We start from the raw sequence: 24,022 nt of genomic DNA, 5'->3' as shown, positions 1-24,022 counted from the left end.
TTTTTTTTTTTTTTTTTTTTGGTCTTTTTAGGGCCGCACCTGCGGCATATGGAGGTTCCCAGGCTAGGGGTTGAATTGGATTGAGTAAAATCTTACCCCAAACCACTTCAGACTGCTTCCCCAGCTACTTGTGGGTTGAAAAGATTGGGTCACAGTACTACACATGCCAGGTAAGGGTGCATCTCCATTTCAACACCCAAGTCTTTCAACACCCAAACCAAAGCTACTAAATACTCCTGAATTTAAGTTCTGATTGTGTATTAGTTGACCTTAGGATGGCAAGAAGACCATGACACTAAAAAAGGAAAAGAACTTGGAGTTCCTATCATGGCGCAGTGGTTAACCAATCTGACTAGGAACCATGAGGTTGTGGGTTCGATCCCTGGCCTTGCTCAGTGGATTAAGGATCTGGCGTTGTTGCCATGAGCTATGGTGTGGGTCGCTATGGTGTGGGTCGCTATGGTGTGGGTCGCAGACACTTGGATCCAGTGTTCCTGTGGCTCTGGTGTAGGCCGATGGCTACAGCTCTGATTAGACCCCTAGCCTGGGAACCTCCATGTGCCGAGGGAGCGGCTCAAGAAAAAAAAAAGGCAAAAAGAAAAAAGAAAAAAAAAAAAGGAAAAGAACTCATAGGCAGGTCAAATGCTGTCACCTTAAAACTAAAGAAGTTGACTCATCCAAAAGTACCTCAAACCTTTCTCCTGGAATAGCCTTGATGATTTCTAAAGAGTTTTTGTGTTGTATGATTGCTCAGATCATCATTTCAGTTCAAGACTCCTTAGAATTATAGTCTGGCCAACTAATCCACCTGCATTTTAGTAATTTTATATGAAGAAAATATGTTTAAGCAAAACATATTTCCACAACTTTCTTTGTGGTAACCTGTTTTAGAGCTTAAAATAGGCTTGTCAGGTTGTTTTTTTGTTTTTAAGATTCCTAAGCCAAAAGTCCTTTGCAAAACCATTTCCATCAATTGCATTATTAAAATAATTAATATTGAAATTATTATTAAAATAGTTGGAAATTTTTCAAGTTGTAAAATAATTTTCTAATTCAGACCTTTAAGTTTTTACTGTTTAACAATTAATGAAATTGCTACAGCATTCTGGTTGCTGAATAAACCTTTTAAGATGTTTAAAGTATTAATATCATAACATTACTCAGGCCTCATCACTGCCAAAAGTGAAATAAAATCATGAAATAGAGACAGGTTAAGTGATCTTGTCGTGAAACAAAATCAGTAAATGACTTGAATCTGAAAATAACCTGAACATATTCATATCTGCATCTGATTCTCTATATGAAAGCCCTGACCTCCACAAACTTTTTAAAAATCAGGATATTAAATCAGCTAGGGTTGTTTGAAATTAAAATACAGTGTTTAAAAAGAGAAAAATGAGTTCCCATTGTGGCTCAGTGGTAACAAACCTATGAGGACTCGGGTTCCATCCCTAGCCCCGCTCTGTGGGTTAAGGATCCAGTGTTGCTGTGAGCTGCAGTATAGGTTGCAGACTCAGCTCAGATCTGGCATTACTGTGGCTGTGGCATAGGTCAGCAGCTGAAGCTCTGATTTTGACCTCTAGCTTGGGGCCCTCCATATACTGTGGGATGGCCCTAACTAAATTTTTAAAAAAAGAGAGAAAAAGATCAGAAAACTTTTTTTGACTTATTACAGATTAATTACAGTGGTAATGCTAAATATGTTCAAAATGCAAAATTACAAAATATTTTCAGCTATCCACTTCACCTCCCTAAAGTCATCCAGTGTTACCAGCTTCTTCTATCTCCTTCAGGACATAATTATGCATTTATGAACCAATATGTATATTCTCTTCCCCACTTATTATTATTATTATTTTTTTTTGTCTTTGTCTTTTCTAGGGCCGAACATGCAGCATATGGAGGTTCCCAGGCTAGGGGTCCATTCGGAGCTGTAGCTGCCGGCCTACGCCAGAGCCACAGCAACTCGGGATCTGAGCCGCATCTGCAACCTACACCACAGCTCACGGCAACGCCGGAACCTTGACCCACTGAGTAAGGGCAGGGATCGAACCCTCAACCTCATGGTTCCTAGTCGGATTCGTTAACCACTGCGCCACGACAGGAACTCCAGCTTCAGATCTTTAACCTGCTTGCACTGCAGCAGAACTCCCTGGAATTTTAAATAGGATAGGTAATAGTAGGCTTCATTGAGAAGGTAATATTTGAGCAAAGACTTAAAGTGAGGGAGTTAGCCACACAGATCTAGGGAACATTCTGGCCAGAGGAAATAGCCATTTCAAAAGTCTTAAGGCACTAGCATTGCCAAGGGTAGTCAAGGAACCACAAGAAGGCTGCTGTGACTAGGGAGGAGAGAAAGGAGAGCATAGCAAATGAAAGCAGAGGAAAACGAAGTTATACAAGGCTCCAGATCAGGCTCCTTAGTGACTTGTAGGTCATGACAAAGAGCTGGGCTTAATTATGAAAGAAGTGGGGAGTCATTGAAGCATTTTCAAACTTTTGGATTTTTGCCAATTGAATAGATTAACAAAAAGCTTTTCGGTGGTTTGTGTTTGCATTTCTTTTCTTATTAGAAAAGTTGAGAAGTTCCCATTGTGGTTCAGCAGAAACAATCCAACTAGGAACCATGAGGTTGTGGGTTTGATCCCTGGCCTTGCTCAGTGGGTTAAGGATCCAGTGTTGCCATGAGCTGCGGTGTAGGTCGAAGACCGGTTCAGATCTGGGGTTGCTGTGGCTGTGGTGTAGGCCAGCAGCTGTAGCTCCAATAAGACCCCTAGCCTGGGAATCTCCATATGCCATGGGTGTGGCCCTACACAAACAAAAGACAAAAAAAAAAAAAAAAGTTGAGCATCTTTTTGTGTCTAAATGCCATCTATTTTTCCTTTTCCTAGATAGTATTCAAATCTTTTCTCCATTTTGAGAAGATTTGGTAGTTTTTTTTCATGTTGATTCGTAGGAGCTTTTTATAGTGAGGAAATAAGACTTTGGTCTATTATTGTAATTACAAATTCAATTAATACCTGAAATGGTCTAACCACCTGGGTTTTGTTTTCATCTGTTGCATTTTAAATTTTAAAATCTTGGCAATGACATTGCAATTGTATATGGAAATTAATCCATGATTCTCCACCCCATGTCTTATTTTTTCAAAAATCAAATACACAGAGAAAAATACTTTCTGAAATGACAAAATGCTTAGAAGTTCCTAGATGCAGTTTTTAATTAACTGAGCTTATCAAGAAAAATATGTAGTAAGAAAAAAAGGACCTTGAATAGCATACACATGTGATGGTCTATTCTCTTTATTTTATAGCATACATTATATTAAGTTAGTTTTTGGCATAAGTACACAGTTTAAAAGATACAAAAACATACACATTGAAAATAAGTTTAATCTTATCTCATCACTATTGAATTCCTCTTTCCTTAGGCAACCTTTGTTCCTACTTTCTCATGTATCTTTTTGATTTTTTTTTGTGTGTGTCTTTTTGGCATTTCTTGGGCTGCTCTCGCAGCAATATGGAGGTTCCCAGGCTAGGGGTCAAATTGGAGCTGTAGCCGCCAGCCTATGCCAGAGCCACAGCAACGCGGGATCCGAGCTACGTCTGCGACCTACACCACAGCTCACGGCAACACCGGATCCTTAACCCACTGAGCAAGGCCAGGGACCGAACCTGCAACCTCATGGTTCCCAGTCAGATTCACTAACCACTGAGCCACGATGGGAACTCCCTCTTTTTGATATTTTATACATAGGCATGTGTATATGTAATCATCAGTCTTTGCTCTAAGTGAACCCATTCCTAATCACATTTATTCAATTTACATCCCTGTATTTAAGAATCAGTTACATTGATTGTAATGACATATGTCAAGATGTGGAAATAAAGTAGATTAGAATTGATTGTAGAGCAGCCAGCTGTTTCTGGTGCAGTAGGAGAAATAGAGAAAATGGTAAGCTACAATTTTATTTTTTTTTCTTTTTAGGGCCACACTTGCAGCATATGGAGATTGCCAGGCTAGGGGTCCAGTCAGAGCTACAGTTTCTGGCCTGTGCCACAGCCACAGCAACACAAGATTCAAACCTCATCTGCGACCTACACCACATCTCACAGCAATGCCGGATCCTTAACCTACTGAGCGAGGCCAGGGATCAAACCCACAACCTCATGGTTCCTAGTCAGATTCGTTTTTCTGCTGCACCACGACAGGGACTCCATACAATTGTTTTCTGTATAGAACTTCCATGTAATTTTTTTTTTTTACCTTACATTAATTCTGTAATTTAGATATTATCGTTTTTGGTTTTTTTTTTTGTCTTTTTGCTATCTCTTTGGGCCGCTCCCGCGGCATATGGAGGTTCCCAGGCTAGGGGTCGAATCGGAGCTGTAGCCCCCAGCCTACACCAGAGCCACAGCAACACAGGATCCGAGCCGCGTCTGCAACCTACACCACAGTTCATGGCAACGCCGGATCGTTAACCCACTGAGCAAGGGCAGGGACTGAACCTGCAACCTCATGGTTCCTAGTCAGGTTCGTTAACCACTGTGCCACGACGGGAACTCCTAGATATTATTGTTATCACCATTTCTCAGATGAGGAAACAGGCTCAAAGAGGTTCAATAACTTGCCAGAGAGCACCAAATCAGTAGGTAGCCATGCTAGGACTTGGACTCAAGTCTCTTTGATTCCAGTCCTCTGTACTTTCTCCAGTAGCTCCACAGATAATAGCTGGAGCTCTTTCAAAGAAGAAAAGGAAAGTATAGATTTCTCCAGATTGAATAAGGAAAATCAAATGAGGAAAAGGCCAACAGGGATAATCTCATCAAGACTGCTTGCTGTTGCAATCCTTGGATGTTACATACATCCCTCTCCTATGGTTTGACTTTTCCACCAAGGCCTTCTGCTTAAAAGGCTATTACCTGGGATGGGTTTTAGCTAATGTTCAGTTTTCCAGCTTCTCTGAGAATACAGGGGAGTAAGATTAACCTAAGTATGTATAGGTTCAGGAAACAAAAATGATCCCAAATTTTGGTTCTAGGTAGAATAAAGTCTGTGTCAAGACCGTCTCTTAGAGGAAAACTTAAAAGAAAATGCTATTCTGAGATATCTTGACTAAATTGGGTGCCCTGGACATAGATATTTGGTAAAGGCCTTAGAATGAATATTTTAAAGTTAAATTGGGCTTTTCAGTTTCTAATTTCCTTATCTAAAGTCTAAAAGAGGTAGACAAATCATTGTCCTTTTGAGTAGGGCTGGCACTGCTTTCTCTGGAGGGACCCAGCTTAAGGATCACCACTTTAGTTGCCTTTGAGATACAAGAACAGTAAGAATGATGAGCTCAGGTCTTGCCCCTCCCCCACAACTATTAACTGCTTTTTTTTGACAGTTAGAAGGTTAGGTGGTGAGTAGTGTTTCCCAGGAGGGGCATGTGCAGACTAAGTACTCACTTAAGGCAGAGCAAAGCTGGGGGGCAAAAAAAAAAAAATCATTTTTTTTGGGGGGGAGAATTTAAAAATGAAATAGCTACCTTGGAAAAAATAATCAGAATATTGTACTTTCTTACACTTATTTCGTGGTTTGGAATTGTTTATATTTTGAATTACATTTGGGAGCGTGTATATTATAGTCTTTTTAGTCTTGGAGCCTCTAAAGGTTTCCATCAGCCTCTGGACACATGATCTGCGGAAATTTGAAATATTAAACCGCAACTGGGAGGCTAATCATAGAAGCACAATGAGATCAAAATAGAAACAATCTTCAAGATGTACCTGGATCAGAAATGAAGGGTGGAGGTAATCTATCTCATCACCCATCATTCAATTTCTATTCAGAAAAACTCAGCTGAGTGTTAACATGGCAAGCCGCTGGATAATAATGAAAAATAAAGCCCAACACATACCCTGAGAAAAAGTGGAGAGAGTGTATTGACAAAAGGAAAAAAAAAAAAAAAAAAAGCATGCAGGTGAGGCTGGATCTAACAGATGTGTCCTCAATGCTTAACTGTCTAAATTTGATTCAACTGGTAATGCTGAAGCCCTGAAGAGTCTTGAGAAAGAGAAGTGATACAGATGCTGCTTGAGAAGGACTAGACTAGGAAATACAAGATGGATTGGAAGAGAAAATACAAAAATGTTAAAAGACAACAAGAAATCTGGTAAAAGAGGAATCCACAAGATGACGGCACCCGCCAGTGTGTGTTGATGAGTGTGGCAGTACTGTTTATTGAAAACCAATGACATGCTTTAGTTATGGTCAAAAAGAGAGGGAAAAAAACAAAAACGGAAGAGCACTACTTTAATCTGCTTTATTTCCTAAGGGAAAGTAGGGACATGAGTATTTTCCTTTTATCTTGGCTTCATTTCCAAGGCCTGTATTTCCTAATAATTCAATTCAGGACAGTCTGAGAATGATAACGTGGCCAAAGGAGAAGTCATAGAAGTGTGTGATTAATTCGTCTTACAGATAAGATGAATCAAAAAATGAAAATGGAAGGCTTTAGTAGACAGGATATATGACTTACTGAAAACCCAAAGTTAGAGTCCTGGTTCATTCTTGAAGAGAAAAAACAAACAAAAAATCTACGTTTCTCAATTTTTGTTTGTTTGGTGGATGATTTTGAGAAGTGTTTCTTCTGCTCTTGGATCATTTTCAAGCCAGCAATGCCCCCTCAATTCAAGTCTGGATTATCCAAAAGTCACAGCAGAGGAAGAATCAGTATCTTGCACATAGCAGGCATTCAGTAAACATCTGTGGAATGAAGAAGTGAAGGATTTTCAAGACTTACTAGGCATAGACAGGAAAAGAATAAGGAGAATCAAATCCCGTTGCAAAGAAAAGGGCTACCCAAGCACATATATCTGCAATGCACTAAAAGCCAAACCACTTACTAAAGAGGTGGAAAATGGGGCAATCCGCAGTGAGTGTCTGGTTGTGTTTTGCTTATAATTCCTGAGAGCTGTTTCCTTTTATCTTGGTTTCTTTTCAAGGGCAGAATGACCCTCTGCAGTTCAGATCTAGATAAAGAGATTGATTTGTTATGGCAAAGGCAAACACTTGAGGGTTCTCAGCTCTTGCAGTCTTGGCCAGGACCAACTAGAATGCCAGGATCTCATGGGGAGGACTGACTTCTACTCCATTTTTCCCCCAAAGTGACCAACAATGATATGTGCTTTTTGACAGAGCCAGTGATCTAAATAGTTGTTCCAAATCTTTACTACCCTCAACTCCCTAGTGCATGTGGCTCTATTTTCCACTCACCAGACTGTCTAGCCGTTCTGCTTAATCTACATGTAAGGTGACAATCTTCCAGACAAGAGGAGGACCAGGCTCTGGATTCCTGGCTTGGCCACCTTTTCCAGGATCTGGCTATATCGATTACCTTCTTTTATCTTTCCAGTCTCTGCCTGCTGCCTGTTCCTGATTTTTCACATACCTGCATTTCCCAGTTCTAGAACATGCCTTTCCATTTGGCTCTCCTCCACCAAATTACTTAAGAGAAGTTTTTACTTCCTGCTTCAACTTTCTGACCTTCCTCTCATTAGTGCTTCAACCGCAGGAATCTGGCTTCCACTCCTACAGTGCTAAAGATAACTCCTTCTGGCAAAGGTCACTAAAAACCTCAAAGGTCATATGAAAGATAATATGTGAGGTCTTCTTTGAATTCCTCATCCTATTTGAATTCTCTGCAGTGTTGGACTCTATGGAGTTCTTCTTTTCTGGCCTCTGAAATATTGCTCCTTCTTTTTATACCTCTCTGGACAGTTTTGTTTTTCACTCACTCCTAAAATTCTGCCCATCCCTGAAATGTTGGTGTCCCAAGGGGTTCTACCCTTGAGTCTCTTCTCATGTAAACACATTCCCTGAGTGATATGAACCTACTCCCTTAGCTTCAGGTACTGCCTGAAAATTCCAACATCTTTATGTCCAAGCTGTCCCCACTCTGGAGCTCACTCCTAAATACTCACAGGTTAATTAGAAAACAAATGAACCAGTACAGGAGGACCTTCATCCATCTCACTTCCACAAATCCTGACATGTCTTTCCTGACAGGAAAGGAAGTTAGGAGGAGGGATGAAAAGCCCTGTCACAGACCTCTCGGCCCTGGAGACAAACCTCCCCTAAACTGCCTGCAACAAATCCTCTGTGTAAAAGCTCAAAGGAGGTGAGTCTACGCACACACTATGTGCCAACATACCTTTCGGAAAATAAGATAGTCCTGAGGTCAGCTTCAGCGCTAGCTTCTAGAAGAAAGCAGAAGTGGCAATACCACAGGGGTGGTTCCATTTGAGTTTTTTGGGGGAATTTGAGTTTTTACTCATGTGAGACCCACCTTGCCGCTGGTTCCCAAGTTCTACCCCCTTTATGTGTAGGGAATGTAGGTCTTCCAGGTCCCAAGAGCCACCTCTTAAACTTCCTTCAAGCATTTCATACACACAACTCCAGGACTGGTCTCATCCCTCTGCTCGTATGCCCATTCTAGTTGACAGTATCATACTTCAACCTCTGGGCCCAGATGGAAACCTATGTTATTAGAGATTTCTCCTCTTCAGCAGTGGTCCCTTCAGTTCTAGGACAAAGTCGTATCTGTCCAGGCTGTCTCCTTTCTACACTAACCTGGCTCCCAACCCCAGATCTCTAGTCTCTACCCCATCCAATGCACATGTGACAATGCAGCCCGAGGAACCTGTCCAAAACACATACTGATCATTCACCTCCATTCATTAACCCCCACTGATTACGTCCAGGCTCATGCGGTCCTAGGCAACCTATCTTGACCTGTCTTCCATTTTCATCTCTGGTGACTCCTTCCCTTGTCTAAGCAACAATGGGCTCTTTGTAATTTTTCAGACACACCATGCTAAGTACTGAGCGCCAACTACAGGAGTCAGTCACTAATCTAAACTCTGAAATACAGTGAACATGAAAGTGATGCCGGAAAGATGTTACCAGAATCTGGGTTCTTGTTCACGCAGTCAAAGAATGAACTCCGGGAACACACAGGCAGCAAGCAAGCAGTCTTTATTACAGGAAAGCAAATAGCTCCCAGGCTGCTGGGAAGGGGCAGAAGAGCCACCCACTCTGTATTGTCCTATAAGAGTTTTTATCCCTTAAAGATGGCGGGGGGGGGGGGTACCAACATGGGGTCCAGAAAGATGGGGTTTTCTCCCATTGGCCTTGCCAAGTTTCCTATATCAGTCCTTGTCCAATAGGAGTTTTAGGGGTGGAACTATCCCATGTGTTTTATGATTTCTTTGTCCTCTTTCCTTGGACTAAGTTACCATTCCTCTCATTCCTTTTCTATCAGTTGAGGAGTGGGTTAGAGATTAAGGTCCCTATGGGGAGAGGCACATTTCCTATAGTAAACAAGGCCTGTGGGGAATTACTCTCTGGAGCCCTTAAACCACAAATGTTAATCAACAGCCATATCAAAGAATGCATCAAAGCCCATGCTCCTACACTGACTACATGAGTTAGTACTCTGCCTCAAAAGGAAGGCCCTACTCTCATGAAACTCACATTTTAGTAGGAAGAACCAGGGAATAAAGATAATTTCAGATAATGATAAGGTGCTATGAAGACAAATATGGTGGAGGAAAAGATGAGAGTCAGCTATTTGAAATAAAGTGCTCAGGGATGCCCTGACAGGGTGCCTTTTAGTTGAACTTGAATGAGGATGAGGCAGACAAGAAAAGACCTGGCATAGAGGGGCTGTTTGACCACCATGTGAGAAAGTCTTTGTGGAAAGAACTAATTTGGCAGCTTGGCATTTCCAAGGTTCCAAAACAAAGCAGTGAGGCTGGATCTTATTATATATCTGGAGAAGGGGACGCTCCCCTAGATGAGGTGGGGCCAGATTACATAGGGCCTTACTGGCCATGGAAAGAATTTTGGACATTACTTTAAGGGCAAAGGGTTTACTGAAGGATCCTAAATGATTGACTATGCTCTTATTTACCTTTTTAAAAGATCACTCTGGCTCTTCATGGGAAAGGGGTCTTGCTGGAGCAGAAGGGTCAGCTTTAAGACCAGTTCCATGCCTTCAGGTTTATGTTCTGGTCACTCCTAAGTCTGGAAGGACGATTTTTACTAGGTTCCAGGGACCCAGCTCCCAGGGAGCAGGGAGCTGAGAAAGTGCCCCCTTACTGCAGCTCTTTTAGCCCAGGTCAAGCCTCATTTGGAGTTCAAGAAGCGATGGATAGGGGTCCCCTAATACCCCTGCCTCACCAACCCTTCAGTCGCTCAAAAAACCATTCACTAGGTGCTAAAGACACTGAGGAGGGTCCGACAGGCCTTTCCTAGCCCTCTCTGTAGACGGACATTTTTCGATTTCCTCCAACTCCTAACTCAAGGGACAACTCTGGATTAGTCTGTGTTTGGCGCCCCGCGGCAGTGACAAACCCAGGCCCACGGGTTGGTGGGGCAGAGGAGACCTCTCTAAAATTAACAAGGCCACCCCGCAACACGGAGCCCAATCCCGCCGCCCGCTCCAAGGCAGGATATGGACTACCACTCCCAGCAGACTCTGCGCGCGGACTGCCGATCCCTCCGCACCCAATTTGTCCCGCCGGCTGTGTCTACCGCTACCTGCCAAGGGCCAAGTCCAGGTTTTTTAGACTCTAAATTCCTTCTTCTTAGCATGTTTCTGGAAGGGGCAGCGTGGAGCCCTGGAGGAAAGACGGACTTTTTTTCAGGAGAAACGCGGATGCAGACCATCAAAAAGACGTAGTGCTACAACCCGCGATTTTCGCGCGCTTTGGCGCGGGAGGTTGTGGGTAGCGCGCCCAGGAAGGAGAAAGGAGCCGGGGCTGTGACCACGCCGCCCGCCGGGCCTGAGGGGATGGACGAGGAAGATCCCTGCGCCGAGGGGGCGGCGGTGGTCGCCGCGGCCGGAGAAGCACTGCAGGCTCTGTGCCAGGAGCTGAACCTGGACGAGGGGAGCGCGGCCGAAGCCCTGGACGACTTCACCGCCATCCGGGGCACCTACAGTCTAGAGGTGAGCGGCGGCAGGTGAGGCGGACGACCGAGCTCGCCAGGCCCCACCCCTGCTCCGCCCCACCCCACCCAGTAGGGCGGTGGGAGTTTCCCCACCGGGAAGGGTCTCTGCCCATCCCGGCGCCGAAGAGTTCGAGACTGGAAGGGCGGGTGTAGATCAATCTCGCCACTTATTTTGAGGCGGGAAATCGAAGTCCGGAAAAGGAGCAGCTGGTTCAGGGTCACGCCACTCAGGGGCTCCCTAGACCCCAGACCTGCGCCGCAAACTCATGGGACTGCTCTTAAGTTTGTATAAAAAAAAAAAAAGTTCTGTAATGGTGAAAGGTTAAACGAATTGTGTGCTGAGATGCCACTGCGCAGCGCTTTGTCATTTTACTTAGTTCTCGCCACAACCCTTTGAACATGTTCCGTGATCCCCATTATACAGCTGAGGAAGCTGAGCCCTCAAGTGGTTAAGCTACTTACCCAGGGTCACACGGGTAGTGGTGGAGCCGGAACCACAACCTCTTCACCTTCCGCCTCAAGGTGTTGGTTGCTCGCCTTGCGGTAGACTATGCAGCAGTTTGATCACATTATTATCGAGTGTGCACACAGTGCTTATCTCTCCGCCCCAGGTTTCTCCTCTCAGATGGGGATAATTAGATTATCCCAATGCGAAGTACAGTGTCTGTCTCTGAACAAAATAAATGTAGGCTATCATTCGAATTTTCCCCCAATCACTCTTGCATTTAGTTCTCATGAGAGCTCTGTGAACATGGCAGGGCAATGAGTTTTAAACCTGCTTTTCAGGTAATAACATCAAGGCCCAGAGGACTGTCTTACCCAGAATCATTCTCACTAATTATGATAGGCACCCAGTCGAGTGGTAAGCCTACGTAGAGATAGAATTGTGATGGAACTGTTCACAATTACTCCAGAGGCCTTATGATCAAACGTTTCCTTGATTCGGGAGGGCTGGACTCACACAGAGTGCCATACTGACTCATTGCCCAGGGCAGTAATTAATTGCTGGGTTCAAAGGCATAGAGTTGGAAATTTGGAGTTAAGCATATGTGTGTCTATATATAAAGGAGAAGAAGAGAGACTCTTGTATGTCTCCAGGATAGGACTGGATAGATTGGATAAAGGACAGTGATCTGCATCTCTGGGTGGCACGACTGGAATAAGAAAATAGAAGATACGGGAGATTGGCCTCTTGATTGAAAACAAACTTTTTACAAGTCTGAGAAAGTCATTTTTTTTTTCCCCCACCATCCTATCTTTACTCCACTGATTTCCCCCAGCCCTGAATGATTGTCAGCAACTGGAAAACTCCTAATTGTACCTCAAAATTCCATCCGAGTGTACCCACTTCCTTGCCCTCAGAATGAGTTCTCATACCCCTGAGAAAGCTATTTCTGACATCTCAAGTCCTCATTTGGTCTCTCATTGAATAAGCATTACCGAATGCAGTCTCAGCAATGATCAAGGCATTAAACTAGGCACCTCTTTCAGATTCTTGAATATGCCAAGCTTGTTCCTACTTGTGTTCTTCCTCCATGCTGTTCCCTCTGCCTAGAAACTTTTCCTTCACTCCCCACTCCAGGGAAAATTGAAGAGCTAACTCTCAGGCAGAGTTGATCAGGGTATCTTAAATGTTTGACTTAGAAAGCACAGATGTGTAAATTAAGATTTTTGTATTTATTCTGTCTAGTTTTTTATTTTCTTTTTTGTTTTGTTTTTGGTGTGGAAGGCATTTCCATGTATCTCTTGCTTCCTTGGAACCTCTCTCTCCCTGGCCCCTATCCCCTCTAGTCTACCTGACATGCTCCTGCTTATATTTTCCCCCTACCCACCCCACTTCCTCAGTACATTTTGGTGGTTTACCACCACTCACCACTTGTCTCTTTCTGTGAACCTTTCCCTGACCCCCAGTCAAAACCAGTTACTCACTACACTGTATTCTGCCGTAATATTTTGTCTTCAATTCTAATAACGTATCTTACCAGTTGCAGATAATAGTATCTGTTCCTCTTGACCTGGAGTTCCATGACATCAGAAACCATCCTTGTATTTTTAAGGCTGTGCATCGAGGAACTAGATTAAATACCATAGGTGCTTTTTTTTTGGTAAAAAAAATCAAAGGAGTAATTTTGGTTCTTAAATTTTTAGTGTTTCCATCTAGTAGACTATATCCTAAAGCTCTGTAGTATTTGGATGTTGTACCCAAACAATTAGTTAATTAAGCCTTCTAAAAATCAAGCTTACCTGCCTCACTTAATGCCTTGATCAAAAGGACTTTTCACTATTTCAGGGTGGGAACACTGGGTCTTAGTGGCTACCCATGTTTTTTTTTTTAGGGCCGCACTCGCAGCATATGGAGGTTCCCAGGCTAGGGGTCTAATCGGAGCTGTAGCTGCTAGCCTATGCCAGAGCCCCAGCAACACGGGATCCGAGCCTCGTCTGCAACCTACACCACAGCTCACAGCAACACCGGATCCTTAACCCACTGAGCAAGGGCAGGGATCGAACCCGCAACCTCATGGTTCTTAGTCGGATTCGTTAACCACTGAGCCACGACGGGAACTCCAGGAAATCTTTTTAGTAGTCATTTTATTCTTTTAGCGTCTGGTCTCTTTTTTTTTGGCCGTAGCATGTAGCAGCTCGATGTGGGATCTTAGTTCCCAGACCAGGAGTTGAACCTGGGCCACAGCAGTGAAAGCAGTAACCATCAGGGAACTCCCTAGAGTCTGATCTTAAAGAATCTGCATAACAGTATTATGTTGTGCTATGAGATTTATGTCTAGTTCTTAATCCTTATTTCATGTAAAGCTTAACAATGAGGTCATAAAGTCTAGCTTGGATATCTCAACTCTAAAGCAGAGAATTAGGAGTTTTCTTGTGACCAGTGAATTGAGGATCCAGTGTTGTCACTGCAGCAGGCTTGGGTTGTTGCTGTGGCATGGTTCACTCCCTGGCCTAGGAATTTCCACATGCCTCGGGCACAACCAAAAAATAAATAAATAAAAATAAAGCAGAGAATTAGATGTTAAATTCCCAAATGTCATCTTTTTTTTGTAACATTGTAAATTGAAATATCTGCTAAGATAGCCATACTATTTCTTTTCTTTCTTTTTTTTGTCTTTTTAGGGCTGCACCCACAGCATATGGAAGTTCCCAGGCTAGGGATCGAATCGGAGCTGCAGCCACAGCAGCACCCCATCCAAGCTGAATCTTGGAACTACATCACAGCTTGCAGCAAAGCCAGATCCTTAACTCACTGAGTGAGGCCATGGATCTAACCCACATCCTCATGGTTACTAGTTGGGTTTGTTTCCCCTGAGCCACATGTTCTTTTATGTGTATTTAATTTCTTTATGTGTAATTCCCTTACGAACTTTCTGCTCTTCCTTTTTCTGCCAAACGGATTAAAATGGTAGAAAGGAACTTCAGCATCATCAAGGCCATGACTGGTGTTATAAAATCGAGAAAGCTAATGCTGAGAAATTTTAAGAGAACTCTTTCAATAATGTCAGATTTGGGATATAGGTGAGAGATCTTTCTTTCGATTAGTAATGAGTTTAGTGTGTTATGTAGAACATAGTGTAAGGAGTTTTATACCCATTACTGCAGTTAACTAAACATTTTGATCTTGGGCGAATATCTTCAGTTCTCTGGCCTGTTAATACAGGATGAAAATTAGACCAAATAATTCTAAGATCTCTCTTGGTTCTAGAAGTCAGGCATTTTAACATAATATATGCATTTTACTGTTTGTCTTTTGCCTGTCAGGGAGAAGTTATACACTGGTTGGCATGTTCATTATATGTTGCATGCCGCAAAAGCATTATTCCCACGGTTGGAAAGGGTATCATGGAAGGAAATTGTGTTTCACTTACCAGAATACTACGTTCAGCTAAATTAAGGTAAAGCACTTTGACTTTTTAAATACTGCTTTATAAGTCCTAGATTTAATTTCTCTTTATTTTAAATTATTTAACTTCATTCCATTCTAAGCTTATCATATGGATATCTTTTCCCAGTTCTCATATTCTTCCTCGGCCTTTCTTCCTCATCCTCAAATTTATTTATTTATTTTGCTTTTTAGGGCCAGACCCGTGGCTAATGAAGGTTCCCAGGCTAGGGGTCAAATTGGAGTTACAGATGCCAGCCTATGCCACAGGAGGATTCGTTTCTGCTGCACCACAATGAAAACTCCTCTTCCTCAAATTCTAACTTCAGAGACCTCTCTTCTAAATCTTTTTTGGAGTTCCCGTCGTGGCTCAGTGGTTAACGAATCCGACTAGGAACCCTGAGGTTGTGGGTTGGATCCCTGGCCTTGCTCAGTGGGTTAAGGATCTGGTGTTGCTGTGAGCTGTGGTGTAGGTCGCAGACGCAGCTTGGATCTGGCATTTCTGTGGCTGGGTGTAGGCCAGCGGCTACAGCTCCAATTAGACCCCTAGCCTGGGAACCTCCATATGCCTCAGGAGTGGCCCCAGAAAAGACAAAAAAAATCTTTTTTATCTGTAATTCTTTCATTAATACTTTAAATTTGAGAATAATTTAAGCTTCCAGAAAAGTTGCAAAAATAAAACTACAAAGAATATCCATATATATATGCTTGACCGGGATTCACCTTTTATTGACATTTTACCTTACTTGCTAAATCATTTGATCTTTTTCTCTTAAATAGTATTTTTCCTCAACTATTTCAATTTAAGTAGTGTCTACTATAGCCTTTTATCCATAAATATTTCAGCGTGTGTTTCCTTAAATAACTATAGTACAGTTATCAACTTCAACAAAGTTAACATTGATGTAATAATATATAATCCACCATCTCTATTCCAGTTTTTTTAGTTGATCCAGTATCTTTTTTTTTTTTTGCTGCATCTGCAGTATATGGAAGTTTCTGGGCCAGGCATCAAATTTGAGCCACAGCAGTGACAAAGACAAATCCTTAACTACTGGGCTACCAGGGAATTCCTCCAATAATATTCTTTTTTTTTTTTTTTTTTTTTTTTTTGTCTTTTTGCCTTTTCTAGGGCTGCTCCTGCGGCATATGAAGGTTCGCAGGCTAGGGGTCTAATCAGAGCTGTAGCCGTCGGCCTACACCACAGCCACAACAACGTGGGATCTGAGCCACGTCTGCAACCTACACCACAGCTCACGGCAACACTGGATCTTTAACCCACTGAGCAAGGCCAGGGACCGAACCCGCAACCTCATGGTTCTTAGTCGGATTTGTTAACCACTGAGCAATGACGGGAACTCCCAGTAATATTCTTTTTCTTCCCCTTTGTTTGCTGTACCCGTGGTTTCCTGGGCCAGGAATCGAGTCCAAGCCACATCTGTGACCTGTGCCACAACTGCAGCCTGCCAGGGATCAAACTGGCAACACCACAGAGATAAACCAGATCATTAACCCACCTCCCTACAGCGAGAACTCCCAGTAACTTTTTTTTTTTTTTTTTTTTTTGCGTTTTAGGGCCTCACTCATGGCATATGGAAGTTCCCAGACTAGGGGTAGAATCAGAGCTGCAGCTGCCAGCCTATGCCACAACCACAGCAACTTAGGATCTGAGCTGCAGCTGCGACCTCCATTACAGCTCATGGCAATACCAGATCCTTAAGCCACTGAGTGATACCAGGGATCAAACCCTTGTCTTCATGGATACTAGTCAGGTTTGTTTCCACTGTGACACAACGGGAGCTCCTAGTAACATTCTTTATAGGATTTTTTTTTTTTTTTGCCTTTTGCCTTTTCTTGAGCCACTCCTGCGGCATATGGAGGTTCCCAGGCTATGTGTCTAATCAGAGCTGTAGCCGCCGGCCTATGCCAGAACCACAGCAATTCGAGATCCAAGCCAAATCTGCGACCCACACCACAGCTCACAGCAACGCCAGATCCTTAACCCACTGAGCAAGGCCAGGGATCGAACTGCGACCTCATGGTTCCTAGTCGGATTTGTTAACCACTGCACCATGACGGGAACTCCAGGATTTTTTTTTTTTTCCTTAAAAATTAAAAAAAAAAAAAAATTCCATTCTAGTATCAGGTAATGCATTCACTTACTGTGTCTCTTCAGTCTTCTTTAATGAGGAACATTTCCACAGCCTTTATCTTTTATGACGTTGATATTTTTGAGGAGTATAGTTCACAACCACCCTGCCCCCGCTTTTTAATAGATTGTTCCTCGCTTTGGATTTATTTCATGTTTCTTTATGCTTAGATGCAAGTTTTACATTCCCAGATGGAAAACTGCATAAGTGCTTTTGTGTCCTTAGTATTCATATCTTAGAGGTACATGATATCCTTCTACCTCTCATTGTTAATGAGATGTTCTACCTCTGATGTTAATTTTGATCATCTGCTGAAGATGTTATCCTGTTTCTCTAGTGTATGGTTAATATTTATCCCTTGCAAATAGTAAGCAATTGGTGGGTCTTAGCTATAGCTTTTACTTGCTCTAGTATTCTTATGGAACTATTTGAATACAAAACAGAAATGGAGAGATCTAAATTTGGAAAGTCACTAATGTTCAGCTTCCCAGAACAATTTTGGTTTCTACAAATTGAAAAATAATTAAGTGTAAACAATTTTCCAAACTTTAGGAGTTTCTGTGGAATTCCTGCTGTGGTGCAACAGGATTGCTGCAGCTATGGTGTAGGTCACAGACGTGGCTCATATTCAGTCCCTGTCCTTGGAACTTCCATATGCTGTGGGTACAGCTGGCGGGGGGGGTGGGGAGGAGGGGGAAGCACAATACTTTAGTCGTTCCCTTGTGGCACAGTGGATAAAAATAAGTATCCGGCATTGTCACTGTAGCAGTTCAGGTCACTGCTGTGGCATGGGTTTGATCCCTAGCCCAGGAACTTCCACATGCCAAAACAAAAGAAAATTTTAATAAATACACTCTTTGTCATTCATGATAAATTGAAATGAAACTATAACTAAGATGTGTGGAGTTGAGGTAATTTTTTTTTTTTTTTGTCTTTTTTTTTGCTATTTCTTTGGGCCGCTCCCGAGCATATGGAGGTTCCCAGGCTAGGGGTCTAATTGGAGCTGTAGCCACTGGCCTACGCCAGAGCCACAGCAACGCGGGATCCGAGCCGAGTCTGCAACCTACACCACAGCTCATGGCAACACCGGATCGTTAACCCACTGAGCAAGGGTGGGGACCGAACCTGCAACCTCATGGTTCCTAGTCGGATTCATTAACCACTGCGCCACGATAGGAACTCCGAGGTTATTTTTTTAATTGAGCCAAACCTTTTTATATTGATATTCCTCATTACTGACCATATTAAATTTTTAAGTCTTTGTAATTATATGTTGTTGGGGAAACTAAACAAAAAGGAAAAACTGAATTAAGAGCAATACAAGCTTATGACAAAAATTTCAAATAATGAAAAGAGTTTACTTTAAAAAAAAAAAAAAAAGGGAATTCCTGACATGGTTCAGTGGAAACGAATCCGACTAGGAACCGTGAAGTTTTGGGTTCAATCCCTGGCCTCACTCAGTGGGTTAAGGATCTGACATTGTTGTGAACTGTGGTGTAGGTTGAAGACACGGCTTAGACCTGGCGTTGCTATGGCTGCAGCTGTAGCTCCGTCTAGACCCCTACCCTGGAAACCTCCATGTGCAGCAGGTGCAACCCTAAAAAAAAAAAAAAAAAAGAGTTCTTGAGGTAGATGGTGGTAATGGTTAATGCCACTGAACAGTAAACTTAAAAATGGTTTAAATGGTAATTTTTATGTTGTGTATATACTTTTACCACAATAAAAAAAGTTTTTAAAATTTTCAAATAATACCGAAGGGTTGAAAGTAGAAAGATAATCACCTCCTTTTTTCACTTCCCAAAGTTTATTGCCATTAGCATTTTTTTTTTTTTGCTGTTTAGGGCCTCACATGTGGCATATGGAAGTTGCCAGGCTAGGGATCGAATCGGAGCTGCATCTGCTACCTACACCGAAGCTCATGGCAACATCAGATCCTTAACCCAATGAGCAGGGCTGGAATCGAACCCTTGTCCTCAAGGATACAAGTTGGGTTCGTTACCTCTGAGCCACAATGGAAGCTCCACTACAGTGGAACTCCAGCAATTTACTGTTATGAAATTGTTAAACAGAAAAAAATCTGTTTTTTACTTTTTTGATTGTTTTTTGGTAAGCTTAAGTGATATCATACTATATGTATTTTCTGCACTTGCTTTTCTTTATATTCTGGAAATCTTTCTATATCACCATGTATAGCTATACCTCACTAATTTTTTTTAACAACTATAGGATATTAGATATAAGTAAGGATTTTTATTTAGCCAGCTCCCTTATTTGATAGGCATTTAGATTATATCCAGTCCTTTGTGATTGCAAACAAGCAAACATTATTGTAAATAAGTATTTCAGATAAATTCCTAAAAGTATAGTGACTGGTCAAAATATATGTGTTTTTTAAACGTAGTTTGGTTAAAAAAAAATTAAGTGTCTGTTTTTTTTGGTTTTTTGGCTGTGCCTGCAGCATGAGGAAATTCCCAGGCCAGGGATCAAACTTGAGCCACGGCAGTGACCAGAGCCATAGCAGTGACAACACTGGAGCCCCAACTCGCTATACCACCAAGGAACCAGGTGTCAGATTCTTAACTGCTAAAAGAGCAGTTGACCAACATAAGCATGTTTATTCAGGCAAATAAAAAAGAATTGTAAGCGATATTATTTACAGTGATTTATTGTAATTTGCTTCATTTTCAAAATTTTAAATATAATTTTAAATGATTTTGTAGATCTTTATAGACATAAGAAAATACTCATCCAAAAAATGTTAATAAATCATACTACAAAATACTATATATATATAAATTTATATATACCCATGTAAAACTAGCAGATTTTTATTGAGTATTCACCTATATCATATACATAGGTAAATACACTATATATGCCAAACACTGTATTTTTTTTTGTCTTTTTTTGCCTATTCCAGGGCCGCTCCCACGGCATATGGAGGTTCCCAGGCTAGGGGTCCAATCGGAGCTGTAGCCGCTGGCCTACGCCAGAGCCACAGCAACGCGGTATCTGAGCCAGGTCTGCAACCTACACCACAGCTCACGGCAACGCCAGAATCCTTAACCCACTGAGCAAGGCCAGGGAACAGACCTGCAGCCTCATGGTTCCTAGTTGTATTCGTTAACCACTGAGCCATGACGGGAACTCCAAACACTGTATTATATATCTTTTTCATTTAATCCTCACCCTAATCCTATGAAATTAATCTCATTTTAAAGATGAGGAAACCAAGTCACCATGTGATTAAATTACTTCCCAGAGGTTTTCTACCAAAATAAGTGGCAGAGCCTCCCAAGTCCAGAGTTACATATGTACCTGTACAAAGATTTATATTAATAAGTCTCATTTTGAACTGTATCTATATTCATCTCAGTTTACAAAAAATTTAACCTAAGCAACTTCATACTTAAAAAGGAAGTTTCATGTAAAAATTTGTTCTGCTATTAATTGTGGTATTAAAAAGTAATATCTATTTTGTAATTTGAATTTTAAATCCATTTTAATAAATCCCTTTGTTTTAAGTATTGAGAAGTAATATTTGGAAATATATGTCCCATATTACCATCCCTACTTTATACTTTTTTGGGAGGGGGTATGTGTAAGTGATAAAATATACGTAAACATAAAATTTACCATTTTAACCAATCTTATTTGTACAATTCAGTGTCATTAAATACATTCACATTGAACAACAACCCTCACCGCCATCCATCTCCAGAACTTTTTCATCTTCCCAAATTTAAACTCCATACCAGTTAAACAATAACTTCCTTCTCCCTCCTCCTCATAGCCCTTGGCAGCTACCATTCTCCTTTGTGTCTTATGAATTTGACTATTCCAGGTACCTCATATATGTGGAATCATGCAATATTGTCCTTTTGTGACTTTTTTTTTCCACTTAGCATAATGTCTTCAAATAATAGCTTAGCATAATGTCTTTAAGGAAGGACACAACAAGTTAATACTTAGCATAATGTCATCAAGGAAATGGCTGATTCAGAAGCTCTGGCAGGAGTTCCCTCTCTGTTGCAGTGGGTTAAGAAACCAACTGCAGCAGCTTGGGTCACTTCGGAGATGCAGGCCCAGTGGCCCATTTCAGTGATTTAAAGGACCTGGCGTTGCCATAAATGCGGCATAGGTTGTGGCTACAGCTCAGGTTCAGTCCCTGGCCCAGGAACTTCCATATGCCACAGATGTGGTCATTAAAAAAAAAAAAAGCTCTGACAGACATGTTTTTCTGGATGACCTAGAACAACTTATGCCAGAAAGTAAGGAAGTGCTCAAAAAAATGTTGCGGACATGTCCAAGGCACATAGGAAGTAGTTTGAAAAGGCTCCCAGAAGTAACCATATTGGGATAATCTGAGCATCAAAATGAATAGGAACAATAAGGGATTATATCTGTGAATAAAATCTATACTGATGATGAATAGGGGAGAAGGGAAGTCTCTTATGTTAGAATTTTGACTAGTAAAGGTAGAAGAAATGATAGAATTGGAAAAAAGAATCACAGTTTTGCAGCCTTATTACAATAATTGCTTGAGGCAAAAATCTCCAATGGATGCTAAAACTAGTGAGGAGGAGAATATTTGCATAATTACAGAGTATCTCCCTACAAGTCACTTATTAGTTACAAAGGGAGAAATAGTAACTTTAAAGTGGAAAACCTGCAGATAACACCTAAATCAAATGCAGAGTTATTATCAATAAAGGGTAAATGATTATGATCCTCAGAAGGATCTGACATCATTTATGTGGTACTCTGTCAGTACATGGCCTAAATCTAATAATGGCCGAAGCATGTAGGAACATACTACAAAGTAGCTGACCTGTCCTCTTCCAAAATGTTGGTGTCACAAAAGACAGTGTAAAGCATGTTACAGCCTGAAGGAAACTAAAAGGAAAGAACGCATAAATGAAGTGCATGCTGCTGGGTTACATCCTTGGTTTGGAAATTTGAAATTGCTGTAGAGAACATTATTGAGAAAATTGGTGAATTTTAAATTTAAATATAGACTAATAGTATTTTATCAGTATAAAATGTTCTGATTTTGATCATTGCACTTGGTCATGTAAGACCTCTTAGAAAATAGAAACTAAATTTCTATTTATGAAAGTAGAAAAGTATTCATGAATAAAGGGATGTGATATCTACACCTTACTCTTAAATGGTTCAGAATAAAATTACGTGTATATTGTAGTTCACCAGAGAAACAAAACCGATAGAATGTATGGAGAGTCCAAAATCGGGTAGGCCAGTGGACAGGCAACCCAGAAAAGAGTTGCAATTTGAATGCAAATGCAGTCAGTCTGCTGGCAGAATTCCTTTTTACTTGGGAGGAGGTCAGTCTTTTCTGTTAAAACCTTCAACTGATTAGATGAGGCCCACCTGCACTATGGAGAATAATCTTAGAATCCACCAATCCAATTGTTAATTTCATCCCCCCAAATACCTTAACAGAAACATTGGAATAATGTTTGACTAAATATCTGGGCACTCGTGCATAACTCCTTAAGCTATACCTAATCCCCAAATAAAATCAATAAAGAGATCATACATTAGCCTAACATGAGATAAGTATCCTATGTAGACCAAAAATGTGCTATCCCTTTTCCCAAAAGAAGATTCAGAGTGATGAGTGATTCAGGGTGATGTTTACTTTTCTTGATATCCTATAACTTAAATGCTGAGAAGTAAAGTTAACAGTACCTAAGTTCTGGGATATAAAGTCAGTATGTACACATTATGTTATATAACAAGAGGATAACTAAAGAATACAAAGACATGGAGTTCCCATTGTGGCACAGCAGAAATGAATCTGACTAGTAACCATGAGGTTGTGGGTTCAATCCCTGGCCTTGCTCAGTGGGCTAAGAATCCAGCGTTGCTGTGAGCTGTGTTGTAAGTTGCAGATGCCGCTCAGATCCCACGTTGCTGTAGCCTGGCAATCTCCATATGCTGTGGGTGTGACCCTAAAAAGACAAAAAAAAAGAAAGAAAAATACGGAGACATTTAATACATACAAACATGTTTGTAACAAAATAAGGAAGAAATAGTCATGACTATAATCATTTTGGAGCTAGTCACATGGTCGTGGTTGGTATTAACCATCTCCCAGGAGTTCCCGTCATGGTGCAGTGGAAACAAATCTGACTAGGAACCATGAGGTTGCGGGTTTGATCTCTGGCCTCGCTCAGTGGGTTAAGGATGCCATGAGCTGTAGTGTAGGTCGCAGACGTGGCTCAGATCTGGCATTGCTGTGGTTCTGGCATAGGCCGGCAGCAACAGCTCCAATTAGACCCCTAGCCTGGGAACCTCCCCATATGCCTTGGGTGCAGCTCTAAAAAGACAAAAAAACAAAAACAAAAACAACTTCCCACTGCCTAGTCTTTGTTTCTCTTGCCCTCTCAGGAAGCATCTCAGCTGGTCATGGTTCTTTACTTGGTGTGGTGACCCAACCCTTCATTCCTGAAGAGTCTGGGCCAGAGTCTTGCCTGGATTAGGTTATTGTAGTTTCTATTGACTTTAGTCATAGGGCATGGTAATACAAGAGATCCCTTAAGGGATTTCTTTTTTAAAAGAATTGTTTTTAATACAGTTGATTTACAATGTTCTGTCAATTTCTGTTGTACAAGGGTTTCTGTAACCTATTCTTTATATCCATTATGGCGGAGTAGTTCAATTTCTCCTTAGTAGTCAGATCAGTGACTCTAGCCAGCACAGTAACTCTCTTCTTTACCTATTGCTTTAGAGGCACAAAGTGGTTGGATAGCAGTCTTCCATTTCAGCGAATTACTGTTGTGTCTCTTGGTGAAAGCGTTTCTCCCTTTGGAACTAAGACCTCTAGGCTAACAGAGCATAATGTCACAGGGATAGGAAGCAAAAATTTTGCTAGTGGGTCACTAGGGGTAATAGTGAGTGGTGAAACTCTCATTTCCACCTCTTGATTCCTGGACCTGAGAATCTTGTCTATGGGAGAAGA

General features: G+C 41.6%; 1 protein-coding gene and 1 long non-coding RNA gene across 14 annotated transcripts in view; one reads left to right on the top strand and one right to left on the bottom strand.

Moving 5' to 3' along the window:
• LOC110257355 lies at window positions 6,294-11,563 on the bottom strand. 5 transcript variants are annotated; one of them, XR_002339844.1, is made up of 3 exons: window positions 11,461-11,563; window positions 6,891-7,016; window positions 6,294-6,750 (listed from the first exon to the last, which is right to left on the bottom strand). It is a non-coding gene; the product is annotated as an uncharacterized LOC110257355 (long non-coding RNA). The 5 variants fall into 5 exon arrangements; XR_002339842.1 differs by lacking the exon at window positions 11,461-11,563 and adding an exon at window positions 10,588-10,695; XR_002339846.1 differs by lacking the exon at window positions 11,461-11,563 and adding an exon at window positions 9,959-10,571.
• Window positions 10,574-24,022, top strand: part of RBL1 (RB transcriptional corepressor like 1) — a 78,105-nt gene continuing 64,656 nt past the window's right edge. For 3 of the 9 annotated variants that reach the window (XM_021077348.1, XM_021077347.1, XM_021077343.1), the window contains exons 1-2: window positions 10,747-10,996; window positions 14,767-14,900. In XM_021077348.1, the coding sequence (XP_020933007.1) occupies window positions 10,841-10,996; window positions 14,767-14,900 (290 nt within the window). In that variant the 5' untranslated portion in view covers window positions 10,747-10,840. Of the gene's footprint in view, window positions 10,997-14,766; window positions 14,901-24,022 lie in introns of all 9 variants that reach the window. The other 6 variants (XM_021077346.1, XM_021077349.1, XM_021077344.1 and 3 more) reach the window with 6 other exon arrangements.

This window comes from Sus scrofa, chromosome 17, assembly GCF_000003025.6.
Source record: "Sus scrofa isolate TJ Tabasco breed Duroc chromosome 17, Sscrofa11.1, whole genome shotgun sequence".
Lineage (NCBI taxonomy): Eukaryota > Metazoa > Chordata > Mammalia > Artiodactyla > Suidae > Sus > Sus scrofa.
The sequence above is the reverse complement of the archived record's forward strand: the minus strand, read 5'-3'. Positions and strand labels throughout refer to the sequence as shown.